This window comes from Hyperoodon ampullatus (assembly GCF_949752795.1).
Source record: "Hyperoodon ampullatus genome assembly, chromosome: 11".
In the NCBI taxonomy this organism is placed as follows: Eukaryota; Metazoa; Chordata; class Mammalia; order Artiodactyla; family Ziphiidae; genus Hyperoodon; species Hyperoodon ampullatus.
Genome location: NC_136924.1, coordinates 46359136 through 46385115, shown reverse-complemented (window position 1 = coordinate 46385115; position 25980 = coordinate 46359136). Strand labels below are relative to the sequence as shown.

The 25980-nt window shown below is 35.4% G+C and overlaps 1 protein-coding gene across 1 annotated transcript in view; it reads left to right on the top strand.

Moving 5' to 3' along the window:
• The window catches only part of SLC2A13 (solute carrier family 2 member 13), a gene marked incomplete at both ends in the record, with an annotated part of 464919 nt that overhangs the window by 363681 nt on the left and 75258 nt on the right, over positions 1-25980 (top strand). Inside the window, one exon of the mRNA XM_079714440.1 lies at positions 17049-17174. Within this exon, the coding sequence (XP_079570566.1) occupies positions 17049-17174 (126 nt within the window). The remainder of the gene's footprint in view (positions 1-17048; positions 17175-25980) is intronic.

Here is a 25980-nt window from a genome sequence, read left to right as displayed (position 1 = left end):
AGTGGGAAGCAGCCAGATAGCACAGGGAGATCAGCTTGGTGCTTTGTGACCACCTAGAGGGGTGGGATAGGGAGGGTGGGAGGGAGGGAGACGCAAGAGGGAAGAGATATGGGAACATATGTATATGTATAGCTGATTCACTTTGTTATAAAGCAGAAACTAACACACCATTGTAAAGCAATTATACTCCAATAAAGATTTAAAAAGAAAAAAATTCATTTAAGACGTTTTCTGTGGAAATAAAAGTCATGTATAAAGGTAATAAGGATTTTGGACTCTCTCATTTAAAAAAAAAATGTGAAGCTATTAAGAATATTATTATCAGATATGTGTTTTACAGAGGCCACTCTGGCAGCAAAGTGGAGATGGCAGAGGAGCAAACCTTTGGGTCTAAATTGAGACCTGAATTGAAGGGATGGGCTCTTGTCAGGTCTTGGTGACTGGAATGACTTATTATTTACAAGTTTTTGTTAATGTTACTTAACTGCCCAGTTTTTGTGGCTTGTCTTCCCAAATGGAAATTTGTAACCTGAAAGGAGGAATTATGTTTTCTGTTTTTTTTCATTTTTTCTTGTTTTTTTTCCTCTCTGCTTTCTTCTTTATATACCTAGCAGCTAACATCATGTCTTATATAATGTATTTGTTTACTGATTTAGCCAAGTATTGAGACTGATGTGTGCATGATGTTGACATGTATTTTTCCTCTGTAACTGTAATAATTACATAAACTGATTTGAAATTCAATAAGAAATTTTTCCATTGGTCTTATGCCTACCTCAGCTAATTCAAGGTTTTCAGACAAGTCCGTTGCAGTACTCTAAACCGCTCCTCAGGCCTGGTGATAACACTGATAATGCTTCATTTCTGTTTGATTGGATTCTTGCACTGAGCTTTCAGCACTTGTCTATTTTGTCCTGATAAACTCAATTTGAATTGAGTTATCAAGGAAGATGTGGAAAGACACAAGAATCTATAGATTTTAAACTGCAGGTCTAAAATAAATTTATATATATTACCATTATGTTAATTATATATTGATATATTAATAACAAAACAGAAGAAAAATACCCCTCTGAGAGAATTTTAAAAATAAAAAAGTAAACAGAGCTTTGAAGTCTAACCAGGAAAGAAAAGAGGGGAATGGCCATATAATTCTGAAAGTTATGGTCTACAAGATCTTTGAGGATTAAAGTATTAAAAGATAAAGGCAACAAATTGAACATACAGTAGAAAAAGCTAAGAAATTTACACATAAATGAAACTCAAATAAATATGAATCTTTGAGACTCCAAGAGGGACACACATGGTAATTATTCTGTCAGAGAGAAATCGGAGCAACAGAAATTGTAGCACTAAAAAAGAAGCTTAATTGCTCCATTACCCTATAAGGAAGAGTCACAAAGGAACAATTTACCATCTCAGAGAGGTGCTGAAGTAAGATAGATGCAGTCATAAGCACCTCAAAAAACAGAGTCACAAAGCAAAATAACCATGACAAGCTAGAGCACTCACTGCCCTCATCGTCACCAAGCTGGAGTCTCACAGATAAGAGGCCAGCCACGAAGGCTCAGCCATTCTAGGGTGAGTGCAATTAACTGGGTGAAGCATTAACTCTTAGAGAATTTTAGGTCACCTTTCTTGGTGTCCAAGTAACTTGAAGGAACCAGCATACTTGGTAAATGCCCCATTCACCACTAGACATTGACTGCATCACTGAGAAGATCCAGAATTACAAATATGCAATTATAGGTACACAGAGACACTATTAGGGATTTTTTTTCCACTTTTTATTCTTTCATTTGGACTCCATTACTGACCATTTACCAACTGTTGTGCCAGCTGTTAAGAAAACAAAACATGAGATATAGCCCCTTGTCAGGAGTTGGCAATATCTTAGAATGGCTTTTATTTACATTTTGAACCCATACTCAAGTCTCATGTCTTCAAAGATGTTGCGACTTGGGTAGAAGCTGATATTTCAGAATATATATATATAGAAATTAGCAAAAATATGTTTTAAGCATTTGAATAAATATTTTTCTATCAGTGAGGAATTGTGTTTGACTGTGGATAACAGAAGAACCCAAAATAACTCTTAAACAAGAAAGGAGTTTCTTTCTTGCTCATGTAAGATAAATTCAAAGGCACGGATTTTGGAACCATTACGCTATACCTAGTGTCATCAGGGATCCAGGCACCTGTCTTTTTGCTGTACCCATATAAGTCTTCTTCACAAGTTCATGAGGAAGGTCCAGGATGGCTGCAGGAGCACCACAATCATGTCTGTGACACAGGCCAGAAGGAGAAAATGTAGAAGGAACAATGCTTCCTGGCTGAATCAGCTCCCTTTGAACTGAAGCCTTCCTGAAATCCCACACAGTACTTCTCACAAGTCAGAATTAGTCCCTTGGTCATATCTAGTTTTAATGGAAACTGGGAAATGTATTCTTTTATTCGGTGGTTGGGAGAGGAAGGGGCAGGGGGCACAGTGTTCCCAGTTAAGAATCAGAATTCTCTTACAAAGGAGGAAGCAAAGAAGGAATCTAGGGATAGAACACTAACAATCTTTGACACAACAGTATTAGAGTTAACTTTATGGAACATGTATAGGTGGTTCTGCTTGCCAGCAGGAAGGGTTAATTAACAGGTTAAATAGGGCTCTAGCTACTTACCGTTTTTGGTTTCGTTCTCTTTATAGTGACTAGAAGTCTAAGGTCAGCTTTGTAGGTGGCAAGAAATATGGCCACATTAGATAATGTACCTCCAGCTTTGCAAGGGAGAAAGAATCATTACAGTCTCTTCATTTATTGCATTTCTTTTGGCCTTGTAAACCAGTGAAATAGTTGCTCTTTGTTGTGCAGTTTGCTCATCTATTCAAAAGGAGTAGTCATGTCAGTTACCATTTATCATATAGTCACGATGTGCCAACTGCTGTGCTAAGGCTTACATGGATTCTGTCTTTTATCCTTCAGCAAAACTGAGGTAGATGGTATTATTTCCCCCATGTTACCAATGACACTGAGGTTTAAATAAGTTGAGTGAAGAAGTTTAGATCATATGGCTTAGCAGACAGTAAAACTAGCTTTAAGTAAGAGTCCAGCTAGCACTACACTCATCATTCTGAAATTTACCAGTTAAGCAGCAGGATGCTTCTACTGACAGGTGTTACACACTCTTTGGGAAGTGGACAGTAATTCCTGATGATCAAAAGCCAGTAGGTCTAAAAATACCTATGTTGGTGTATTTTCACTCATTCAGTGTAAATGAGATTCTTTCTCTAAGAAACCATTTTTGTGAGTGGTAGTCTATTTGGGACTTAAAGAAGATTTATTTTTATTTTGTTCATTTATTTTCATTTACGTGTATTTACTCTGCTTAGAAAATTCTTTTCCTGCTGTTAGCAGTATCATCATAGAACATCTTTGCTATAAAAGCAAGTGCTTAACATAAAGTGAAATCATTCTAAAGTATTCTAAATGATTCACTACCTTTGGTTTCCTTAGAGCAGAGTGACCTTAACCACATAGTTTTGAATTTGAGTATCTGATGCAAGTTTTTTTTGGGTTTTTTTTTGTTGTTGTTGTTAAATGTATTTTTAATAACATTATCCTCCTTCTCTTAATTTTATCTTTTTTTTACAACTTTATTGGAGTATAATTGCTTCACAATGGTGTATTAGTTTCTGCTTTATAACAAAGTGAATCAGTTATACATATACATCTGTTCCCATATCCCTTCCCTCTTGCGTCTCCCTCCCTCCCACCCTGATGCAAGTTTAATTGTAGTTTTTATTTTGTTTAGTTGGTTTGCAGTGAGTGTTGTTTTTTAGGCCTCTGTTACACAGATAAATATGGAGAAAGCAATTTAAGAAAAGAAGCAAAGAGATGAGATGCACTCACAAAGAAATACCCTTTGGGCAAATTAGACTGTACCTATACACTTAGATGAGAAAAAAAAAAAAAGACCATGAAAGCTGTTCTCTTCTATCTTCCTTCTTTAGTTATGGAGAGATGTATGATATGTGTGAATCTGAATATCTTCCTTAGAGAAGAAGAATCATTGTGTGCTGGTATTAGTATTTTGACCCAACCCCTGACATCACTTTACTGGTTCCTATTGTTTTCATCCACTTTGAATTCTTTTTATTTTGTAAAATGCTGTCAGTGAGGCAGGTTCTAGTTTGAAAGAGCACATGATCACACTAGAGTTGCAGGCATCAAAAGACATTATCATGTCCAGAGAGATGACGTCCAGTCATTTCATCTCCATCAAGCAGCGCAGCTTCCAAATCAAGCATCATTCTGGGGCTTCAGGGCTGATTGTTTCTCTCACTCTCCAAGTAAAACTCACTTTGTCCTTCACTTTCAAACATACATTTCCTATGAAAATCAAAAAGTCCTCCAAGTAACCATGGAAGAGCTGATAAGCAAAGCCAAATAAACCAAAATGTATTTTACCTCTTGATTTTGTTTTCTCTGTGTGAAACACTTGCCAATATGTTAAACATAGTGCCAGGTGTTGTAGGGTTTGATGAAAAATATAAAACAGGCTTGATCACCAAGTTTCTTTCTTGCTGCATAAGGAGATACTTGGGTAATACTTAAAATAGAATTGTGAATTATCAAAGCAAATAAACAAACAAAAATGGGTCCCCCAAAGAGAGGCAGTTTTAAGAAGTGTTTGCACAGATGGATAAAAAAAAATTGTCATTTTAAAACAACCTATTTTTTCTTGTTGACCTAAAGAAAATATATGAAAGTCAATATAACCATGTATTCACAAAGAATGAAGATACTATACTATATATTCACATTTCAATTTTTATACTCCAAACAGTAAAAGTTAACAAGAGACCTAGACCTTGAAATATTGGAAAGTTCTCAATAAGTAGAAGAGCTAGTGTTAGGAGCACGATGCAGAAATCAGCAACTCATATCTGGTGGTGTGATTAGTTAAATGCATATCGCAGGAGTGTGTTATACAGCTTTTTAGGGACGGTGTTTATACAAATACAATCACAGATACATAAAATAAGGCTTATATGAAAGTTTTCAAATGGTAATCATGAGCCCCAAACAAAACTGTGTTCTTACATTATTTTTATTTATTATTATTTTGGTAAAACTATGTGACTTACATATAAACTATCTGTCAACAAAATAGTGATCAGTTTGTAAGTCTTCAATAAAATCATGTGTCAATAATCATATTACTGTAGCTGATAACCAGGATGATACATAAATAATTGCAGCTGTTATAGCAGTCAGGCTAGGAAAGGCATTACCTTATAACACACACACAAAAAAGAAAAACACCAAAATATTAGTGGTTTAAAGCAACAAAGGCTCTGCTCATGTCTCAGGAACCTAGGCTAATGGAAGTTCCAACATTTTATGATGCCACCTCTTACCTCAAGGCTTTAGGATTCGTCACAGAGATAAATAGTGACCTACCACTAGTACTTACTCACAATATATGACCACAGCTAGTCACTTGGCTGCTCCTAACTTCAAGAGGGTAGGGAATTATAATCCTCCATAAACCTTGAAATGGAGGGCAACTAGCCATTGGTGAACATTACTTGTATCTTCCCACAATTTATTTTGCTGCTTTTATTGGCCAAGATTCCCTATCATTTCTGTGGAAAGGTGTAAAGAATTTTCTTTCTGCTGATTGATAGCACTGTTATCTTGAAAACATCTTTTTTGGTGGTATGCATTAAAAATGCCAAAATTCTTCAGTTGACTACTGCTCTGGAAAAATTGATGACATTCAAGACTATGCCTGTACCAGTACAATTGGTTGAAGATTAAATATCAAAATGTGAAACATGTTTGGCATGCATGAAACAGTTTGTCAGTTTTTCAAAGCATTAAACATAGAGTTACCTACCATGGGACCCAGCAATTCCACTCCTAGGCATATAATCAAAAGAATTTTTTTAAACATTCACATAAAACCTTGTACACAAATGTTTCTAGCAGCATTATTCATAATAGCCAAAAAGTAGAAATAACCCAATTGTTCCATCAACTGATGAATGGATAAGCAAAATATGATATATCCACACAATGAAATATTACACAGCTATAGAAAAGAATGAAGTAATAAAATTTGGATGAACCTTGAAAACATCATATTAAATGAAAGAAGCCAGAAACAGAAGACCACATATTATATGATTCCATTTATATACAGAAATCTGTTGAGACATGCAGTAGTTTAGTGGTTGCCATGAAATGGTGAGAGGTGGAAATTGGGAGATATGAGCTTTATTTTGGGTGTTGGAAATTTTCTGGAATTGGATAGTGGTGATGGTTGCACAACTCTGATATAATAAAAATTACTGAATTGTAAGCTCTAAAATGGTTAAAATAGTAAATTTTATATTATGTGAGTTTTTTCTCAATAAAGAACTTTAATTTTAAAAAAAGGAAGGGGCTTTCCTTGTGGCGCAGTGGTTGAGAGTCCGACTGCCGATGCAGGGGACATGGGTTCGTGCCCCGGTCCGGGAAGATACCACATGCCGCAGAGCGGCTAGGCCCGTGAGCCATGGCCGCGGAGCCTGTGCGTCCGGAGCCTGTGCTCTGCAACAGGAGAGGCCACAACAGTGAGAGGCCGTCATACCGGAAAAAATAAAAATAAAAAGTATGTGCCATAGCGGTCACCACTTTTCCAAATTGTGTTGACCTCTCTGCCTTCATTTTCCTAGGAGTGTAACCACTGCTTTATATGCTCTCTACACAAGACAACAGAAGATTCCAAATCATCTATGCTAAATAAGTATTTATTTTATCTATCACAATGTCAGTATCTTCAATATGCTAATCAATTTTCTCACAAGGATAACTTTAAATTTCAACAAATTAAAGGCTAAGTAGAGTAAAAATTGCGTTTGGAGTCAGAGAAACTGCATTAGGGACATGAGCAAGTCTTGCTTTTATGAGCTTTGGTTTTCTCCTCTGTAAAGTAGGAATTTTAATGCATACCTCACCAACTTGTTGGAAAGACCAGATGACACAGTGTATGTGAAAGTGCTTTGTAAAGTTTACACTGCTATAGAAGCTGTAGTTATTCTTTTCTTTCCAATTTTAATTTTAGCATATTTCCTTTAAAACTTTTAGCCTATTTCACTTTAAATAAACATAAAAAATCTGGGCATTTGGAGTCAATACACTTAGGTCTGAATTCCGGCTCTGCCACATTTTAGCTCTGTGACCTTGCTTAGATAGCTTAATCTCTCTAAATATCAGGTTTCTCATCTACCAAAAAAGAAAGTAAAGCGTCTCTCATAAAGCCCATGTAAGGATTAAGTAAGCACATGTACAGTGTTCTGCATGTGGTGAGCTCTGTTTATAGTGCCACAATAAAACGCACCCTCCACAATTCTCTTCAAATCTACAAATGCTAATCGACTTGGTCTGTTGGCAAACCTAAAAATCCCAATCGCTTAATGTTTCTTCTAATATTTTTCTGTTCCATCAAAAATGAATAACATATGGGCTTCCCTGGTGGCGCAGTGGTTGAGAGTCCGCCTGCCGATGCAGGGCACATGGGTTCGTGCCCCGGTCCGGGAAGATCCCACATGCCGCAGAGCGGCTGGGCCCTTGAGCCATGGCCGCTGAGCCTGCGCGTCCAGAGCCTGTGCTCCGCAACGGGAGAGGCCACAACAGTGAGAGGCCCTCGTAACGCAAAAAAAAAGAAAAGAAAAAAAAAAAGGAATAACATATACTGTCACCAGAGAAGATTGATTACTGTTTTTTTCCTTTGAAGGTGACATGTTGCACACTAATTAGATTGTATTTGGGTGCCTATGTGTTGATTACAGAGTAGTATTGTAAATCTGATTTTACTCTCAACTTATAGACTGAAAAATTTGTATTTAAATGCGCGTGCATATATATATATATACACACACACACACATGCAGATTTACTTACATAAATACACATATGTACATATATAAACACATGCATATACATGTCATCTTATATTTGCAAAGTTGCAATTGAGGGTTTTGTTTTTAAGTATGTTGACCAAAGGTTCATGTAGTATAATAGGAAAGCACTTAGCCCTATTGAAGGTGACAGGCTTGGCAGATAGAGCTCTCTTCTTTTACCTCCCTCCCCTTTAGAGAGTTTATTGGTATACTTTTCTGAGATAAAAGGGGAGAACAAATCCAAGAGTTCATAAAAGAAGGTTAGACAATCAGTGACTAGAAATTAGAGCCTAAAGTACTAGTAAAAATTTAAAAAAAAAAAGAAACCCACTCTGAAAAATCAGCTAAACTTTCCTTATTTAATAGCACCAAAGAGCAAGAGCCTGTGCTTGCTTTTAATCAGCAAGCCTCACTGCTATGAATTACTTTTTGCCTCTAACTCAGGAATCCACTGCACTTTCAACCTCAGTTTCTAAGGGGAAGTGATGAGAAATATGACTGTGTTCCAAAAGGTTGCAGCAAATTATATGTGGATTTGATCTGAGAGCCATGAATTGTAAGGAACAATTCGCAGCTTGATTTCAAGCTTCAATCCTATGATCTCATGGACCAAGGTATGGTGAATGAGATATAACTTCTCTAATGGAACTGCAGGGAGAACTAACAAATCTGTTGTCAATATCAGTGACATTCATTCATCCCTTTATTTATACAGCAGGTATTTACTAAACACTTATCTATCAGGCAAAATGGAAATCACTAGGAATAAAAGATGTACAAGACAAAAATCTCTACCTTGAAAAGGTCACAGTGCATTAAGGGAAGGCAAACATATCACAAACCCTTAGAGAAATGGTGGGATGGGCAGTAATAATAGACTTTTGTGATCCTCTGATAACATAGTGATACATCTAATTCTGCTGTGGTCTGAGTTTCACAGAGGAGGTGATGCCAAATATGAGTCTCGAGGCAAATGTGTAGGAAAACAAAGGTGGAAAGTAATAGTCCAGACAGAGAAAACATTATGAGGAAAAACATAAGAACATGTCATATTCTGAATCCTGCAGTTTGTATGGAATGACTACAACCTGTGACATCTATGGAGAAATAGCACAAAAGATTGACAAGAAGGGACTAGATCATGCCATAATAAGATTGGTCTTCATCCTATAGACAATGGAAAGCTATTGCAGGATTTAAACAATAGAGAGTTCGGATCAGGTTAGATTTAGGACAATGTACAAGATGAAGTGGAAGGAGTCTAGAAGCAGGAAGACTCAGTAGAAGATTATTGGAAGAGTTTAGGTGAGAGGTGGCAAGTTCAAATCAAAGTCCAGGTGAGAAGTGGTAAGAATGGAGAGTAGAGAAACTACACATGCTTTGGAGATAGACTTGATGGAGTTGTAACTATGTAAATGTGAGTGGTCTCAGATCATGCTCAGGTTATTAAATTGTGAGACACAGAAGAGCAGTTGGAAAGCTTTGAGGGGAAAGTCAAAGATGGAGCTTTAGGTACTTGTGAACATTCAGAAAATTGGGCTATGGAAATATGGGTCTGGCACTTAGGGAGGAGAAACAAACTAGAGAAATAGGTCATGGAGTCTCTGTGTATCACTGATAATAATGGTTGTGTATGGCTGATGTTTCCCAGCAAAAGTTATACAGAGTAATGAAAGAAGATTGCCAAGAACAGAACCAAGGAGAAAGAAAAGATGCATCATTCTGAGAGGTGAAAGAAACATAAAGGGTGTCAAGGAATGAGAACATTTTAGGAAAGAGGGAAAATGTTTAGGAAATTTTATCATAGAATAAGTTTAGTAAAGAAAAGCACCCAGAGTTAATGAGAAGATCACCAGCAATCTCTGTTAGGGCAGTTTTCATGAAGTGGTGAGGCATGACTTTTACTCATAAAATCAGCACCAGTAGTCCCTAGCTTTTTAAATTAATTTCCAATGATTTACTTAAGTCCCCCAGAATTTCTTATTTTTTAAAAAATTCTCACAAGTTCCCTACTTTCACAGTCCAAATGGGGAGAGGGAGTCCCCTGACATCTACAGTCTGACTGAGAAAGAAGGCAGGAGTCCTGGAGTTCTCTTTGCAGAACTCGTGTAGAAATCTGGCCCTGCAGAGAGCTACAAGCAAGGCAAGCTGTCCCCCCAGTAAGAGTAAACTGGATTCCAGGTTGCCTGCTTGAAGGCAGTGGGGACAGTTAGGAGTAAGGAAGGCATAGTAAAGAGTAGAGAAAATTTAGAATAGCTGTCTGGGAAACAGAGGGACATAATTACACAAAGTAGGATGTTAAATTCATGCATAAGGAATGAATGAGTGAACAGTTACCCACAGAGAATGAACATGGACCTGTGGCAATGGATTGTCCTAACACCTGCATTTACCACAACTGATTTTTTTTTTAACTTAAGCCATGCCAAGACAGGCATTTTAAGACCACTCTTCTTAATGTTCTATCTCATTGGATTTAATGAGACATACTTAAAAACAAATGGACTGTTTTCTATAGGGCCAGATTCACACTCGGCTTCACAGAGTAGAAACTTAAAATGTTCGAAATTAACCCAAATCAATTTTTAAAAGATTTTCTCAGGAGAGAGAAGAGGGCACATTTGGTTAAGACCCTGAGTGCCATGTGAAGCATGTAAAAGATTGACTGAATGAAAATAGGCCATCCTTTCTCTCCCTTAGACACTAAGCCACCTTTTATTCTACTCTTTTTTACTTTAATTGGAAATATTTTAAAATTTTAGAACCAGTTTTTTTCTAAATATCTGAATACTTATTTTTCTCCCTTTCTAAAAAGAAATGTCAGAGATTAAAAAGTTAAATCTTCCTTCTTTGAAACTAGAAAGAAAAGAACTGTTTGGTTCTAATTGTAGTTGTTGTCTGAATTATATATTTTCCAGTTTCCTAGTAGAGTTTCTAGTATGCTCTGCTAGTTTCCCCAGCAGTTTCAACCCCTAGTAGAACATTGGCTATTGTATAATCTCCCCAATTGAAAGTATCCACAGTCAAGAACAACAGCATGCATTCTGGGCACACTGATTTACCACAATTTCCCTCTAAATATTATAATGTCCTTTTACTATGAAATTTTGCAGGCTATGATGTAAAAGAGAGCCCTCTCTCTGTGTGGCTCTTTTCTTGGGGCTTCAAGGAAATTGGCCCTTGCAGCTGGTGTTTCTGAAAGTGAGTTATCAAAATTACTAACCAGTTCCATTTAGGTTGTGGATTAAATGTTTGCAAATGGCAGCTTTAGCCTCTGGCAATTTAAAAACTGGGCTTAGCTTAAAGTACCGTCTGACACTAGGTTTTACCTTCTTTTAATTTCATTCCAAAAAATGACTCAGATATTCACTCCAAGCTACCCACCCCCCAAAATTATTTTCTATTAATGGGCAGAAACAGATTAATGAACCTACAGTGTGCCTTGATTTATAGAGCTACCATGCTTTGATTCATTCAATAAACATGCATTGGGTATCTAGCCTACAGTGGGGTGCTGCATTTGCAGAGTTTGTAAGCATGGCCTTTTCCCTCAGGTCCTTGCAAACCAGTCAGTAAAAAACATTGTAAGTTCTACAATAGAGGTGTGCACAGAGCAGAGAGGAGGGCCATCACCATCAACTGTACTATATACTGACTTGTCTGAAGTTTAAAATATTTTGTATCAAAAGAGAGGGATCCCCATTTTATGTAATTAATTCAGCAATTCCTTTGATAAAACATAGCCCTTTTGTAAATGCTTTCTTAATTCGTTTCCTTTGTAACTTTAGAATTTCTTAAAGTAAGGCACACTTATAATTTCTGCTCTTGAAATAAGTATGTAAGAGTAAATATTTGTGAGATGTTACAGCATCCTAATATGTTTTACACTATTAAAGTTTGTGTGAATTTAGAGTGGGATGGAAAACTTGAAGTCCAAAATTTGGAACTCACCAGGTCATACTGTGAGAGGGGACAAATAGGGCCTAATATACCAGTCTGCTTTTCACACAAAAAATATTTTAATCTATGCTTAGAATGTTCTTATGAGCATTGATTTAGTAAAAATATATTTAAATTCTCAAATTTTATATTAGAAAATCTCATGTAAATTTATCAGGTCATGTTCAAGAAAGCCTTAAAGAGCAAATCATGAATAAAAAATAGCCACTTCTAGAAGTTGTTCCTTTTTTCAACACTATTTGTTAAAGCCACAGTTATGATATATGCTCTCTGTAAAAGGTCAATTAGCAGATTCCCCAGGATATTTAAGTTTTGTGTTATCTTCTAAATGTCAAGTTGAGGTTAGAAATGTTACATTTGGGAGAATCTTGCCATAAAATAGTCCAAATGATGAAAAACAAATATTCCAGGTCAAGGATAAGGGAGTGGTAGGGAATCATACTTTGCCTCCAGAAGCCTGAGAGGCTCCAAGGCCAGATCAGTTTAGCCAATCAGTTCCCAACAGTGGCCCACTCCCTGAGATGGCAAGGAAATTGAACTCTTTTTAATATTTGGCCTCTTTTCACTGACCAACTCCTATGAACTGGTGTGAAGTAGTACAAAAGACAGTTTTTCATGCTTTTTTAATATGAGAAAGGCCAGAGCCTGCACATAAACTATGGGGTATGTTCTAGGAGAGGTCTGAAAGTATAAAGGGAAGAAAATAACCAATGGGACAAAGTGTTGGTCCTAGTGAAGACCAAGGGGAATAAGATTAAAAGCTCTGATAGAAGGATGACCTTTGAACAATTCTTTTTCAGAGCCTGGAGGAAAACAGACGAGGATAGATGTGGCTATAGATATCTTTGTTCATGTCTGAGTTTAAAGTTGAAAAAGTTCATTCCTAATCTCTTCAGTTTTCACTGGGAAGCAAGGCAAGGCCATTTTCAAAAATATTTGTAGGAGGGAATAAGGACTGGGATTGTAGGAGTGTTGTGGGCATTTGGGATATCAGTTGTGGGAGTGAGGAAAATCACTGATTAGGGACAGGTAAAAGTTTCCTCCCAGCAGTGAGGATCCAGCTGCAGTTGAATACTGTGATTGTGGAGTTTCACCAATATGCCTGGTTATGTTAATTCTCCACCAGTAAAGAGCAACTTAGATGTAGAAAGTAAAAACATAGAAAGAAACAAACATAAAAGTTTATAGGTTGACTTTATAGGAGAACATAAATACAAAAACACTGAGGGTCTGGTGAAAGTGGTTGAAGTCGTTTACCATGAAAGTCTGACAGAAAAGGATGCAAAGCCATGAAGTTAGTGAAGCATCAGGAAAAAAGGAGTGTGGAGGATCTCTGAGACAGAACAGTTATCCTAGGAGTAAGGAAGTAAGAGATCTTGAAGGAAAGGAATAAGAAATCTGTGTATGTGATTAAGATCAGGGATCAGCAGACTTCCTTTAAAGGGTAAGATAGTAAATGTCTGTGGCTTTGCAGGCCATATGGATTCTGTTAGACTTCTCAACTCTGCCCTTGAAGTTGAAGGTATTCATAGATAAGTAAACAAATGGGCATGGCTATGTTTCAGTAAAACTTTATTTACGAAAATGGGGTGTGGCCTGTATTTGTCTCAAGGGCTATAGTTTGCTGACCCCTCTTCAAGATAATGACAATTACCAGGATGTGGAGGAAGTTAAGTGGAGGTGAAGGCTGTTAGAAACCAAGGGGCCAAGATGCTTTAAGATTAGTATATTGAATATAAACCATCTAGATCTAACAGATGTCTAGAGAACACTTCACCCAACAACAACAGAATAACACATTCTTCATAAATGTACAAGGAACATTCTCCAGGACAGATCATATGCTAGGCCACAAAACGAGCCTTGGTAAATTTTTAAAGGATTGAAATAATACAGAGTATGTTCTCTGATCACAGTGGAGTGAAATTAGAAATCACAAATCACTAACAAAGAAATCTGGGAAATTCACAAGTATATGAAAATTAAATAATGCACTCCTCAGTTGCTAATGGATCAAAGGAGAAATCACAAGGGAAATTACAAAATACTTTGAGATGAATGAAAATGAAGACATAACACACCAAATATGGGATGCAATTAAAGCAGTGCTTGGGGGAAATTTATAGCTATAAATGCCTACATTAAAAGGAGAAAAATATCACAATCAAAAACCTAATATTTTATCTTAAGAGAAAGAAGGAGCAATAATCAGGTCTGAGATGGCCTGAGGAGATGGAATGGGATGAAATCCCAGATAGAGAAGTTGACCTTAGCTGAGAGGAATGGCTTCTCTTCGTAACTGGAGCATAGAAAAGTAGAATGGTTTATATATTTACTATAAGATTATAAGTTTCCCATCTTTACCACTTTCATCTGTTTTCTCTGTAAAGCTGAAGTTGAGGTCATTTGCAGAGAGTAAAGGGAAATGGAGCATTGGAGAGTTGAGGAATAGGTTTTGTGTAGAATGGTTAAAATAGTCCTCCTATAGAGTTGACAAGAGAAAACTATTGAGAATTTCAGGCTGTTGAGGATCTTTTTGAGGCTGGTAGTAGTGTGTTACAGAGGAACTACTGATCTGCCGTGTTGTGTAATTCCTTCAACTGCATTTGGGTAGGTGGGTGAAGGCACAGAAAAGGCAAATGTTTGTGTTCATATACAGCTAGATGGGTGAAATGGGAAGATAAATAGGCAGGGAAATTTAAGATGTTGAAATGATGGGTCATGGTCAATAAGCTAATTAAGGACAGAACTAAAGAAAGGAAAAAGCTAAGGAATAGGGAGCAAATAGATCACTTAACTGGAGGTCACCAGGAGGTCTAATATACAAATCGGCTTCATGAGGGCAAAGAAACTGTTTTGTTCGCTAATGAGTCCCAGCCCCTGGAATAGCACCTGGCACAGAGTAAGTGTAAAATATTTGTATTTGTTGAATGAATGATCATGGCAGAGCAGGGATCATTTAGGAAGAGAGCTGGAAGAATGGCAGGTTGTGGTCAGAGTTGGATGCTTGAATGGTTATAGAGAGGCGGAGCATTATGGGTAACACCTTGTATGTCTGACATGCACATACAGTAGGTTCTTGGTAACTATTAGCCTTTATCATTAAGTTTTTTGGCCTTTTATAAGAAATAAGTATTTTTTGAGAAATTAAGTAGAGAGTCATTTCTCTACAAATGGATGAATTGACATTTCCCAAATAAGTATCATTTAAAGCCATTGAAACAATCAAAGTTGTTAATTCTACCTCATATGGGCAGAGTAAAACAACAAACAAACAAATAAATAAACAAACAAAATACTAGTAGGAATGATCTTCCTTTCCAAATTAGCCTAGACTAGTTCTCAAAGCCAGAAGCTCGGAGTACTTCTTATGCTTTCTATTGTTTTATTTTGCTTATCACAAGTGTGGGAAATTTTAGATTCACAATACTGTATCACCTTTCTAAAGTGTATTGATTTTTTGGTAGACTTTGAAAGATCTCTTTTTTTGCTTTTAGGATAAGGTTGAAGTCTCATTAAAAATAGACTATTTGCAAAGGAAATGTTTACAGACAGAGGCTGAAATGGCAGTAATCTAATTTTTAAACAATGCCAGTTTTTTTCCATTTAGCTAAATGTATCAAAGAAGTATTTTGGTTTTGAGGATTCATGTCTTCTTTGGCTAACTTGTGGTAATTCTTACCCTATTTCTCTCCCACACCCCACTGTGTAATTACTTGTACACAGTAGATATTAATAAGTCTGTATTGACTGTTCTTTAATTATGTATGGAGTTCATTCAGGTTTTTTCTGAGATGTTATGGAAAAACCCGAACGAACTTTTTGGCCAACCCAAGAACAAGCAGTTCTCTGAAATGCCCTTCTCTCTACCTCTTTGCTGGATAAATTTCTATTATGATCCAGTTCAAATATTGTCTCTGAAATTATCCCCCACTCTTACAGGTGAATAATCAGGTCTCTGTCCTTAGAGTAGTTCTTAACTGTTTTCTATCATATTACCATTATTTACTAGTGTAGCTATTTCTCATCGTTGCCTTTTATCTATCAAGGAGCAGGGACTTTAGCTTATTCATCTTAGGGTCTCCATACCTTGTGTGTGCCTGCTATGTATAAAGTGCTCCAGGTTTGTCTGGCAAATAGTATGACAGTGAGAAAACTCATTCTACAAGCACGCTGTAGGCTTATGTTGGAAAACCCTGCCCTCTAAAGGATTTTGCCTCTTTAAAATTTTCCTGCATTTAGGATACTGCTGTTAGGTGAGCAATGATTAATTGGTTATGGCTCTGTAATCCAATCAATGGATGTAATTAACTTAGAGAAAAGTTAGCCTTTTTCCCTACACCAACTTTTTTTTTCTTTTCTCTTTAAAAAAAATTTTAGGGACTTCCCTGGTGGTCCAATGGTTAAGACTCTGTGCTCCCAATGCAGGGTCCTGGGTTTGATCCCTGGTTGGGGAACTGAGATCTCACATGCCACATGGTGCAGCCTAAAAAAAAAAAAAAAAAAAAAATTATACAATTTTGAAAGGTTACAACTTCTTTTAATTAAGCATACAACATAGTTGATTTTCAATATATATTTATTAAAAATACAGATGTCCACCAAGATGTTAACAGTGACCATTATTTGGGTGGTGGCATTTTTATTTTTTAACTTTTTTCTCTAGATATAATTTTTTTCATTCTTTGAATTTTCTATTTCATGATATATATTAGGGGGAAATTCCATTTTTTAGAAGATATGGTACATGATGGAGACATTTAAGAGAAATAAATGCTTTGGTACAGTTTGGAACCAGGCAGCTGGTTCAAGATGGACCAGTCCATGCTCCAGTAACAAATTGCAGTGGCTTAGGAAAACAAAAGTATATTTGCTGTAGGTAGACAGGGGTTCTTCTACATCCAACATTGCACATCCAATCCTCCATCTCAAAGTAGTTTCCAAAGTTGCTGCAACCAAAGGAGGGAGAGATGGAAGAGACCAGCCAGCTCTCACCTGCCTCAGCACATGTCATTTGCCATGGCCAAAACAAGTGCCATGGCCCCAAGCTTACTGCAAAGTAAAGTGGAAAATGCAGGGGAGCACATATTGTGTACTGACTGAGCAGCAGTTGTCTCTGAACATGACTACAACTCATTTCATTTTACAGTTACTGTAATGAATGTATGTTGGATCCAGACTGCGGTTTCTGCTATAAGATGAATAAATCAACCGTCAGTGACTCCTCCTGTGTTCCAGTTAATAAAGCATCTACAAACGAGGCAGCCTGGGGCAGGTATGTAGCTCAGTATATACCATAAGAATATACAATAAAATTTCATAATGAGTCTTATTTTTAAACTTACAGAATGACTGCACTTACAGTAAATTACTCTACTTCTTTTAAATTGGTCTTCTTTTAAACAATCTTTGAAACTGGTCTTTATAACTGCATTACTTTGCAGCATATTCTGATGAGTGTGGGTAGACAACATTGCAACTGTATGTTTCACAAACTTAGAATATAAACTCTAGCCTAGACTTCAGGAAATCCAAATTTCAGACCCAGCGTTGTCCTAATAAGCTACAGGACTTTGGATATTGAGGCAGGTATTTCTAAATATTGCCAAGGCAGTTTCTCCTGCTGGGTACTTTTAAATTATACTAATAATTTCCAAACTCCCAAACTTAAGTGAAAGACAGAAAATTGTCAAGTCAAAATGAATTACTATCACTTTAAATTCTTTTATTCTTTTAGTACTTTCCTGGAAGTCAGAGAAATTAAACAAAATAAGGAGAAAGTTGGTAATTATAGGCAAGTATGAGAAAGTATAAACCTTTCTCTTTTTGACAGATCATATTGGTTTATAGTAGGCACATAAAAGAAATATTAGTATAGAACAAATATGAACTAATATTCATATTCATGGACACAAAAACATGTAAGTATTATTTGACATGGCTTTAACCTCTTTTGTGTTTTAAATTCTCATAAAAAGAATAGTATCCTCTCATTCTGTCTCCTAATACTGATGAAAGCAATGAAATCTGTAATAAAGTGCTTGTATCTCCTAGGAGCCATGAAGTATAATATGTCATTATTAATCATTATGCTGTTGTCATTAATCATTTTATTAGGAATTACTCCAAAGGAGTAGAAATAAATTATATGGTAGTTGAGTGAAAATCCAGACCACATTTTAAATACACTGATTAAAAAGAAATATGTAAAAGAAATGCAATTATTACTTAAAATGAAAACATGAAAGAGCTTCTTTTAAAAACACCCAGCGCATACTTTTCATCAGTCAAGCTTTATTAGGAAGTTAATTGATTAAATATTTTTAGATGTAATAGTTTACAGCATTAATCCTTAAGATTTTTTTCAATAGAAAAAACCTGAAAGTTACTAGTCAAGAATTATGAACATTATGAAATCTGTGTATGTAGTTTCCTGTATTTCATAGAATTAATTTACAAACTTAAGAGAAATGTCTACTGATGGTAAGGGGACACTAAAATTAGATGTTTTTCTCTTCCTCAGTAGAAGGTCTAGAGGTCTCAAAATAAAAGTCTTGTTCTTTTTGCAAATAACAAATTGTACAACTTTTTAATAGAAATGTGTATTACTTCTTTTACTTCAACTTATTCTTAGATTTTATTTATATTTTTGTACCATTATTCCTTGGTTACACACAGTACTAAAGAAAAGTAAAAACAGATAATACCCAAGTAGGAAAAATACAAAGAACTAAACAAAATATACAAAGAACTTTCATGTTTGTGGGCTATTCTTAGAATAACCTCAAATTCTTTACTGCCCGCCTCCCCCCAAAAAAACAGGTTTTCTCACTCTTCTCTGTGCTAAGCAACAACCCTCCTCCTAGCTTGGCCACTGTGGTGGGTTGCCTCAATCTGCTCTAGAAAGAAAGCAAAAAATGAAGGATGTGTTAACCATGAAAAGTTCCTACAACAGATTTTCCATTTGTAGTTAAAATAGCCTTCACTATATTTTTGTTTATTAGTTGGTTGACAGGTTTTATGCAGTTACCTAGGATGGAATATTCAGGGTAAAATCTACCATTACCTTGGACTCATATTTGAGATATACTATTTCTAGATGTTTTAGGGTCAAGTATTGAGGCAATTCATAGACAGAAACTGAGATCTCTAATCGTAGCTGTTTCCTGAAAAGATACCAGGTAAAATGATAATACCATTCATGATGGGGATAGTATGCTGATTTTGATGTACTCTGAGTTATCTCAACATAATGAAAACCATTTGTCCATATAATCAACTATAATTAGTTGGAAACAAAACTTTAAGTCAATCAGCATGCTTTTCTATATCTATGTAGTTATATTTCAATCAAAAGATTTTTTTAAATCATTTAGTTCTCAAAAGAAATATACAAATGACCAAGCACATGAAAAACTGTTCAGCATCACTAATCATTAGGGAAATGCAAGTCAAAACTACAATGAGATATTACCTCAGACCCCTTAGGATAAAAAACAACAACAAAAACAAAACAACAATTGTTGTGAAGGATGTGGAAAAATTGGAAACTGTATGCACTGTGGATAGGAATGTAAAATGGTGCAACCAGTCTGGAAAACAGTATTTTAAGACAGAATTATATATCATTTAACAATTCCATTTCTGGATATATGTCCAAAAGAATTGAAAGCAAGGTCTTAAAGTTATATTTGAATACCCATGTTCATAGCAGCATTATTCACAATAGCTAAAAGATGGAAGCAACTCGAGTGTTATTTGATGGATGAATGGATAAACAAACTGTATATACAAACAATGATATATTATTCATATTTAAAGGAAAGAAATTCTGGCTACTACAACATGAATGAACCTTGAAGACATGATGATAAGTGAAATGAACAAATACCGTATAACTCCACTAATATGAGGTACCTAGAGTAGTCAGGTTTATAGAGACAGGAAGAAGAATGGTGGTTGCCACAGGCAGGGGCAAAAGGGAATAGGGAGTTTGTTTAATGGGTATGGAGTTTCAGTTTTGGAAATGGAATGAGTTTTGGAGGTTGCTTGCACACTAAGGTGAATATGCTTTAACACTACTGAACTGTACAATAAAAAATGATTAAAATTTAAAATGGTTAATTAAAATGGTAAATGTTATGTAATGTGTACTTTACAATTAAAACTTTTAAGAAGGAAAATCCATGTTAAAATCATTTAACATACTTCTAGAAAATATAGTATACTTAGCTGATAGAAAACCTCCTCCTGTCCATCATCCTCGGTACCTCCTACATGCATCCCCCACACAGGCAAATACAGGTTTAATTCACAGCTGAACTTGAGAGAAATGCCTATGTGCCACCAATGAGAATGAGAGCAGTGAGCCCATGTGGAAACCCAGCAGCCCATGGGAATATCAGAACAGAAGCTGGCCTAAAGGGTGAGAGGCTAGTGTTTTATGTGCTGAGAAGACAAAGGTGCAGGTCTTGACTCTGGAGCTATGATGGGCTACCTAGGCTCTGAAACAGAGACAAGAAAAACTGTTGGCCTGGGCTAGGCAAGCTGCTAAATTCTCTATGACCCACTTGGGACCTTGAATAGAAATAGCGTCACACATGAGAAAGCAAAGCCAGGAGCATTTACTGTGGGGAAATATGGCTTATAATTTCACACTGCCTTTGTGAAGGGGAAGCCATAGGAGAAACATGAAGAGTGAAAAAGTGTGTCACAAACTGGAGACATCTATAGAGCTAACTCAGAAAGAAACATGCAATTGTCAGAATCCAGGACACATGAGACTTCCATGGAAAGCAAATATGAGATAGTCAAAAATTTAAAACTACATCAATTTATGAAGGAAAGAAAGCCACCAAGTGTGACAGATGGAAGAATGAATACCTAAAGAACCTTGTATTACCAAAAAAAAAAAAAAAAAAAAAAAAACTTTTAAGAGACTTTAATATGTTTAAAAGAGAAAAAGGAAATAGTATAATTTTTTCGATTATACTGAAAGCTGCACACTTATGATTTGTGTGGTATATGGGTATGTATGTGTGTGTGTGTGTATATATATACATATATAACAAATGTTATACTTAAGTAAATTTTGTAAAAAAAAAAACTTGGAAAGATAAACTTCTAGATAAATAACATAGAATGTGGTATGGGAACTTTGGGGGAAAAAAAAAAAGCCCTCTATATTCTTTTGTTTGTTTTCAGAAGGAAATGGAGATTATAATTAGTTTTGCAACTTGTTAAATATAAGTGTTTAAAATATAAGTATAATCTCTTAAAGATATATACTAGTACAGAGAGAAAAAAGAGAATGAATCAAACTAATAAAGACAGGAAAAGGGGAAAATTACTGGAAAAAAACATGGTTAAGAGAAACCACACACAAAAAAACCCCCAGCAAAATTAGTTACATGTAAATGTACCTGTTATTAAAGTGAAAATAACTCAATTAAGCATACCTATTAAAGACAAAGTTCCTCGCACTAGATTTTTTTAATGCAGTTATGTGCTGTTTACAAGAGATAATCATTGAAAGGTTGGAAATAAAGGAGTGGAAAAAATTAGATAAGTGTTCAATCAAGAAGACAAAAAATAGCATAGGTTAGACAATTTGGAAAACTTAATAACAAGCTTGATGTAAGAGTTAAATAATGAACCTAACACATAGAGAACTTCATTCATTTCAAGCAAACATAAAACACTTATGAAGATTTACCATATCCAAGCACAAAGAATAAATTTATATAAATGTAAATTCCAATAAATTCTAAGTAAATCCAGATGATCAGTATTGTGCAAAATGTCTTTTCAGTGATAACACTGCAAAGCAATAGAAAGATATTTATCACGTCTTTTACTTTAGTCTGTAAACTTAAAAAAAAATCTTCAAATTAATTAATGGGTTAAGAAGGAATCATAATGGAAACCAGGACACTGAAATTAGTAACTGACAAGATCCACAAGAAGTGAGAGCTAGAATACAGTTAGCCTGTAGAGTAAGCAGAGGATGGAAATTAAAAGACAAGAGGAAAAAATAATGCAAAGCAAAGAAATACTAGAGAAGATCCAAAAACAAAAGTTGGTTCTTAGAGAAGACAAATTTAATGGAGAAAACCCTGGCAATACTGGTTAAGAAGAGACAGAAGGCACAGACAGTATTTAGAATGAGAAAAAAGGGCATATATATATATATATATATATATATATATATATATATATATATATATATTTTTTTTTTTTTTTTTCCTTTTTGCGGTACGCGGGCCTCTCACTGCTGTGGCCTCTCCTGTTGCGGAGCACAGGCTCCGGACACGCAGGCCCAGCGGCCATGGCTCACAGGCCCAGCTGCTCCATGGCACGTGGGATCCTCCTGGACCGGGGCACAAACCCATGTCCCCTGCATCGGCAGGTGGACTCTCAACCACTGAGCCACCAGGGAAGCCCAAGGGCATATAAAGATAGTAAAGATTTTAAAATTCATAACAGAATATTATGAATAATGCTGTCCAGTGCATTTGGAAACAGATAAAATAGACAGTTTTCTAGAAAAAACATAACTTTCCAGAACCAGCTTGATACCTCTGTGAAGTGTGATTTTTATTCCCATTGTACAGATGAAGACAGTGAGGCTTAGAGGGTCTGAATTACTTTCTCAAAGTCAAAAAGCCAGTAAGTACATTGCTTTTAGGGGAGCAACAATTGGGTAGACGAAAGATGCACATTTTTGAGTCGGTTTCAAATTTGAGCTTTTATCATTTCCCTCATCATTGGCACTAGGACAGTCTGGGCTTCTGTGAGCCCGTCTTCATCTGTAAAACGGGAATAATATAATTGCTGTGTTGAAAAATATGGTTTTTGTTTGTTTTTATTGAAGTATATTTGATTTACAATATTGTGTTAGTTTAAGATGTATAGCACAGTGATTCAGTTATTTTTTTCAGGTAATATTCCATTACAGGTTATTCAAGATATTGAATATAATTCCCTGTGCTATACAGTAAATCCTTGTTGCTTGTCTATTTTATGTATAGTACTTTGTGTCTGTTAATCCCATACTCCTAATATACAATATAACGTACAATATTCCATTGTGTGTGTATGTGTGTATATATATATCTATACACACACACACACACACACATCTTCTCTATCCATTCATCTGTCAATGGACATTTAGGTTGCTTCTGTGTCTTAGCTATTATAAATAGTGCTGCTATGAACACTGGGGTACATATATCTTTTCAAATTAGAGTTTTCATTTTTTCTGGATATGTACCCAGGAGTGGGATTGCTTGATCATGTGGTAGCTCTATTTTTAGTTGTTTAAGAAACCTCCATACTGTTTTCCAAAATGACTGTACCAATTTACATTCCCACCAACATTTGAGGGTTCCCTTTTATCCACAGCAGTATGGTTTTTATGAACTTTAAGTGAGTATTTCTGAAGACACATAAAAATGTAAAGTTCTGCACACATATAAGCAGTAAATATCCTGTAACAATTTTTATTTTTCTTACATTTCTCAATAACACATTTTCTAGACTAGAATAGGCACTTCCTAACAGATAAGTACATTAGAATACTTTCTATTTATTTATCTGTCTATTCATGCACCTCCATCTCTCCTGGCTTCCTATACACACAAAAACAAAAATAATCTATTCTGGTACTTCAAATATCCTGACTCTTTAAAAGTATTGTTAATTAGGGATACTTTCTTAATGTGCTGATTCAGCATTTGTTTCCTATAATACAGCATTTTCCCTCTGTAATTAGGCACACCAAAATAGCCAGATAGATCCTTATTTGGCAATTCATTGTTCTAACTTGCACTGAATGTCTGGTTTATTGTATTCATTCAGCAGATATTTTTCTCAAATCTGCACTCTGATACAACATCCAGCCTGTCTTCCCAGCTACCCACCACTCTCCCACACAGAAATCTAGTCAATCAAAACCCCCTGCTATCACCCTAATATCCATTATGATTTCTGATCTCTTTGCCTTTCCTCATGCTGTGCTTTCTGCCTAGGATTTACCCTCCTTCTCCCTCTTTTGAATCTCTGACTCTGACTTCTAAGCATTATCTTTTGCCCAGATTAGGTATCACTTTTTCCTGCAATCTCTCTGATTAGCCCCAGAGAACAATGCTTATTATATCCCCTGTTGTCCCCTCTAGCACTACCTGTATAACTTATGATAATTATACTGTCTTATGTGATAGTGATTTGAGTTTGGATGTATCTTCTCTTTTAGATTATAAATTCCAATGTCTGTATCCTGCAGTATTTTAAATTCCTCAGTGCCTTACCATTTCAGTCAATAATCATTTAATAACAAAAATGGAAAAGTCTGCCATCACCAGAAAATATATAAGGGTTTGAAAGTAACAAAGTTCCAAATGAGAGGATATGATGTTCCCATTATTTCATTTTAGTGATATCTTCTACATTCATTCTAAAGGAAAAATGAGAATGATGTGATTTTTAATAAACAATGTTAAATGTTTACCTGGTACTCATTAAAACACTAAGAAAGTTTAAAAAATAAAAATTAACCATGTACTCCAAATATGTATACTGCATATTGCTTGTAGTCATACTACATGAAAAATACTTTTTAATAATTATTGGAAGAAGTATTCAGCAAATTTCCTCCAAACATTCATTGGTATGCTAGGGAAGCAATATAACTATGGTGACAGTATAAGATCAGTTGTATTACAGAAGTAGGCCAAATAGCAAAAAGGGGATTTTCCCTTTATCACCTCTTCTTTTCTAATTTTTAAAGACATATATCAGTTTTGCATTTAGAAAAAGGAATTTATTTTATCATTAACAAACTATATCAGTATCTTAATTATTCATGTACAAGATTGATATTTTTAGTTATTCATATTAAGGATTTAAAATCCCCAAGCTATGCTACTAAACTAATAACAGTATAGTTCAAAATTATTTTTTGCTAGCATATATTTTATATAGAGGGAGAAGTAACAGAGAATCTAACATAGGATACTTTTAATCAATTTTGCTTTTTAAAATTTTTATAATTTTTTATTGAGGTAGAGTTGATTTGTAATCTTTCAGGTGTAGAGAAAAGTGATTCAATTGTACATATGTATATTATTTTTCAGATTCTTTTCTATTATAGGTTATTACAAGATACTGAATATAGTTACCTGTGCTATATAGTAGGTCCTTATTGTTTATCTATTTTATATATAGTAGTCTGTATCTATTAATCCCAAGTTCCCCTTTGGTAGCCATAAGTTTGTTTTCTACACCTGTGAGTCTCTTTCTGTTTTGTAAATAAGTTCTTGTTTATCACTTTTTTAGATTCCACATAAAAGTGATATGATATTTGTCTTTCTGTGTCTGACATACTTCACTTACTATGATAATCTCTAGGTCCATCCATGAAGCTGCAAATGGCATTATTTCACTCTTTTCTTATGGCTGAGTAGTATTCTATTGCGTATATATACCACATCTTCTTTATCCATTCATCTGTCAATGGATATTTAGTTTGCCTCCTTGTCTTGGCTATTGTAAATAGTGCTGCTATGAACACTGGGGTGCATTTATCTTTTCAACTTAGAGTTATCTTTGGATATACTCCCAGGAGTGGGATTGCTGGATCATATGGCAACTCTATTTTTAGGTTTTTAAGGAACCTCCATACTGTTCTCCATAATGGTTGCACCAGTTTACATTCCCACCAACAATGTAGGAGGGTTCCCTTTTCTCCACACCCTCTCAGAGCATTTATTGTTTGTAGACTTTTTAATGATGGCCATTCTGACTGGTGTGAGGTGATACCTCATTTTGGTTTGATTTGCCTTTCTCTAATAATTAGCAATGTTGAGCATCTTTTCATGTGCCTGTTGTCCATCTGTATGTCTTCTATATAGAAATGTCTGTTTAGGTCTTCTGCCTATTTTTTGATTGGGTTGTTTGTTTTTTGATATTGAGCTGCATGAGCTGTTTGTATATTTTGGAAATTAATCCCATGTCAGTCACATCGTTTGCAAATATTTTCTCCCATTCCATAGATTATCTTTTCATTTTATTTATAGTTC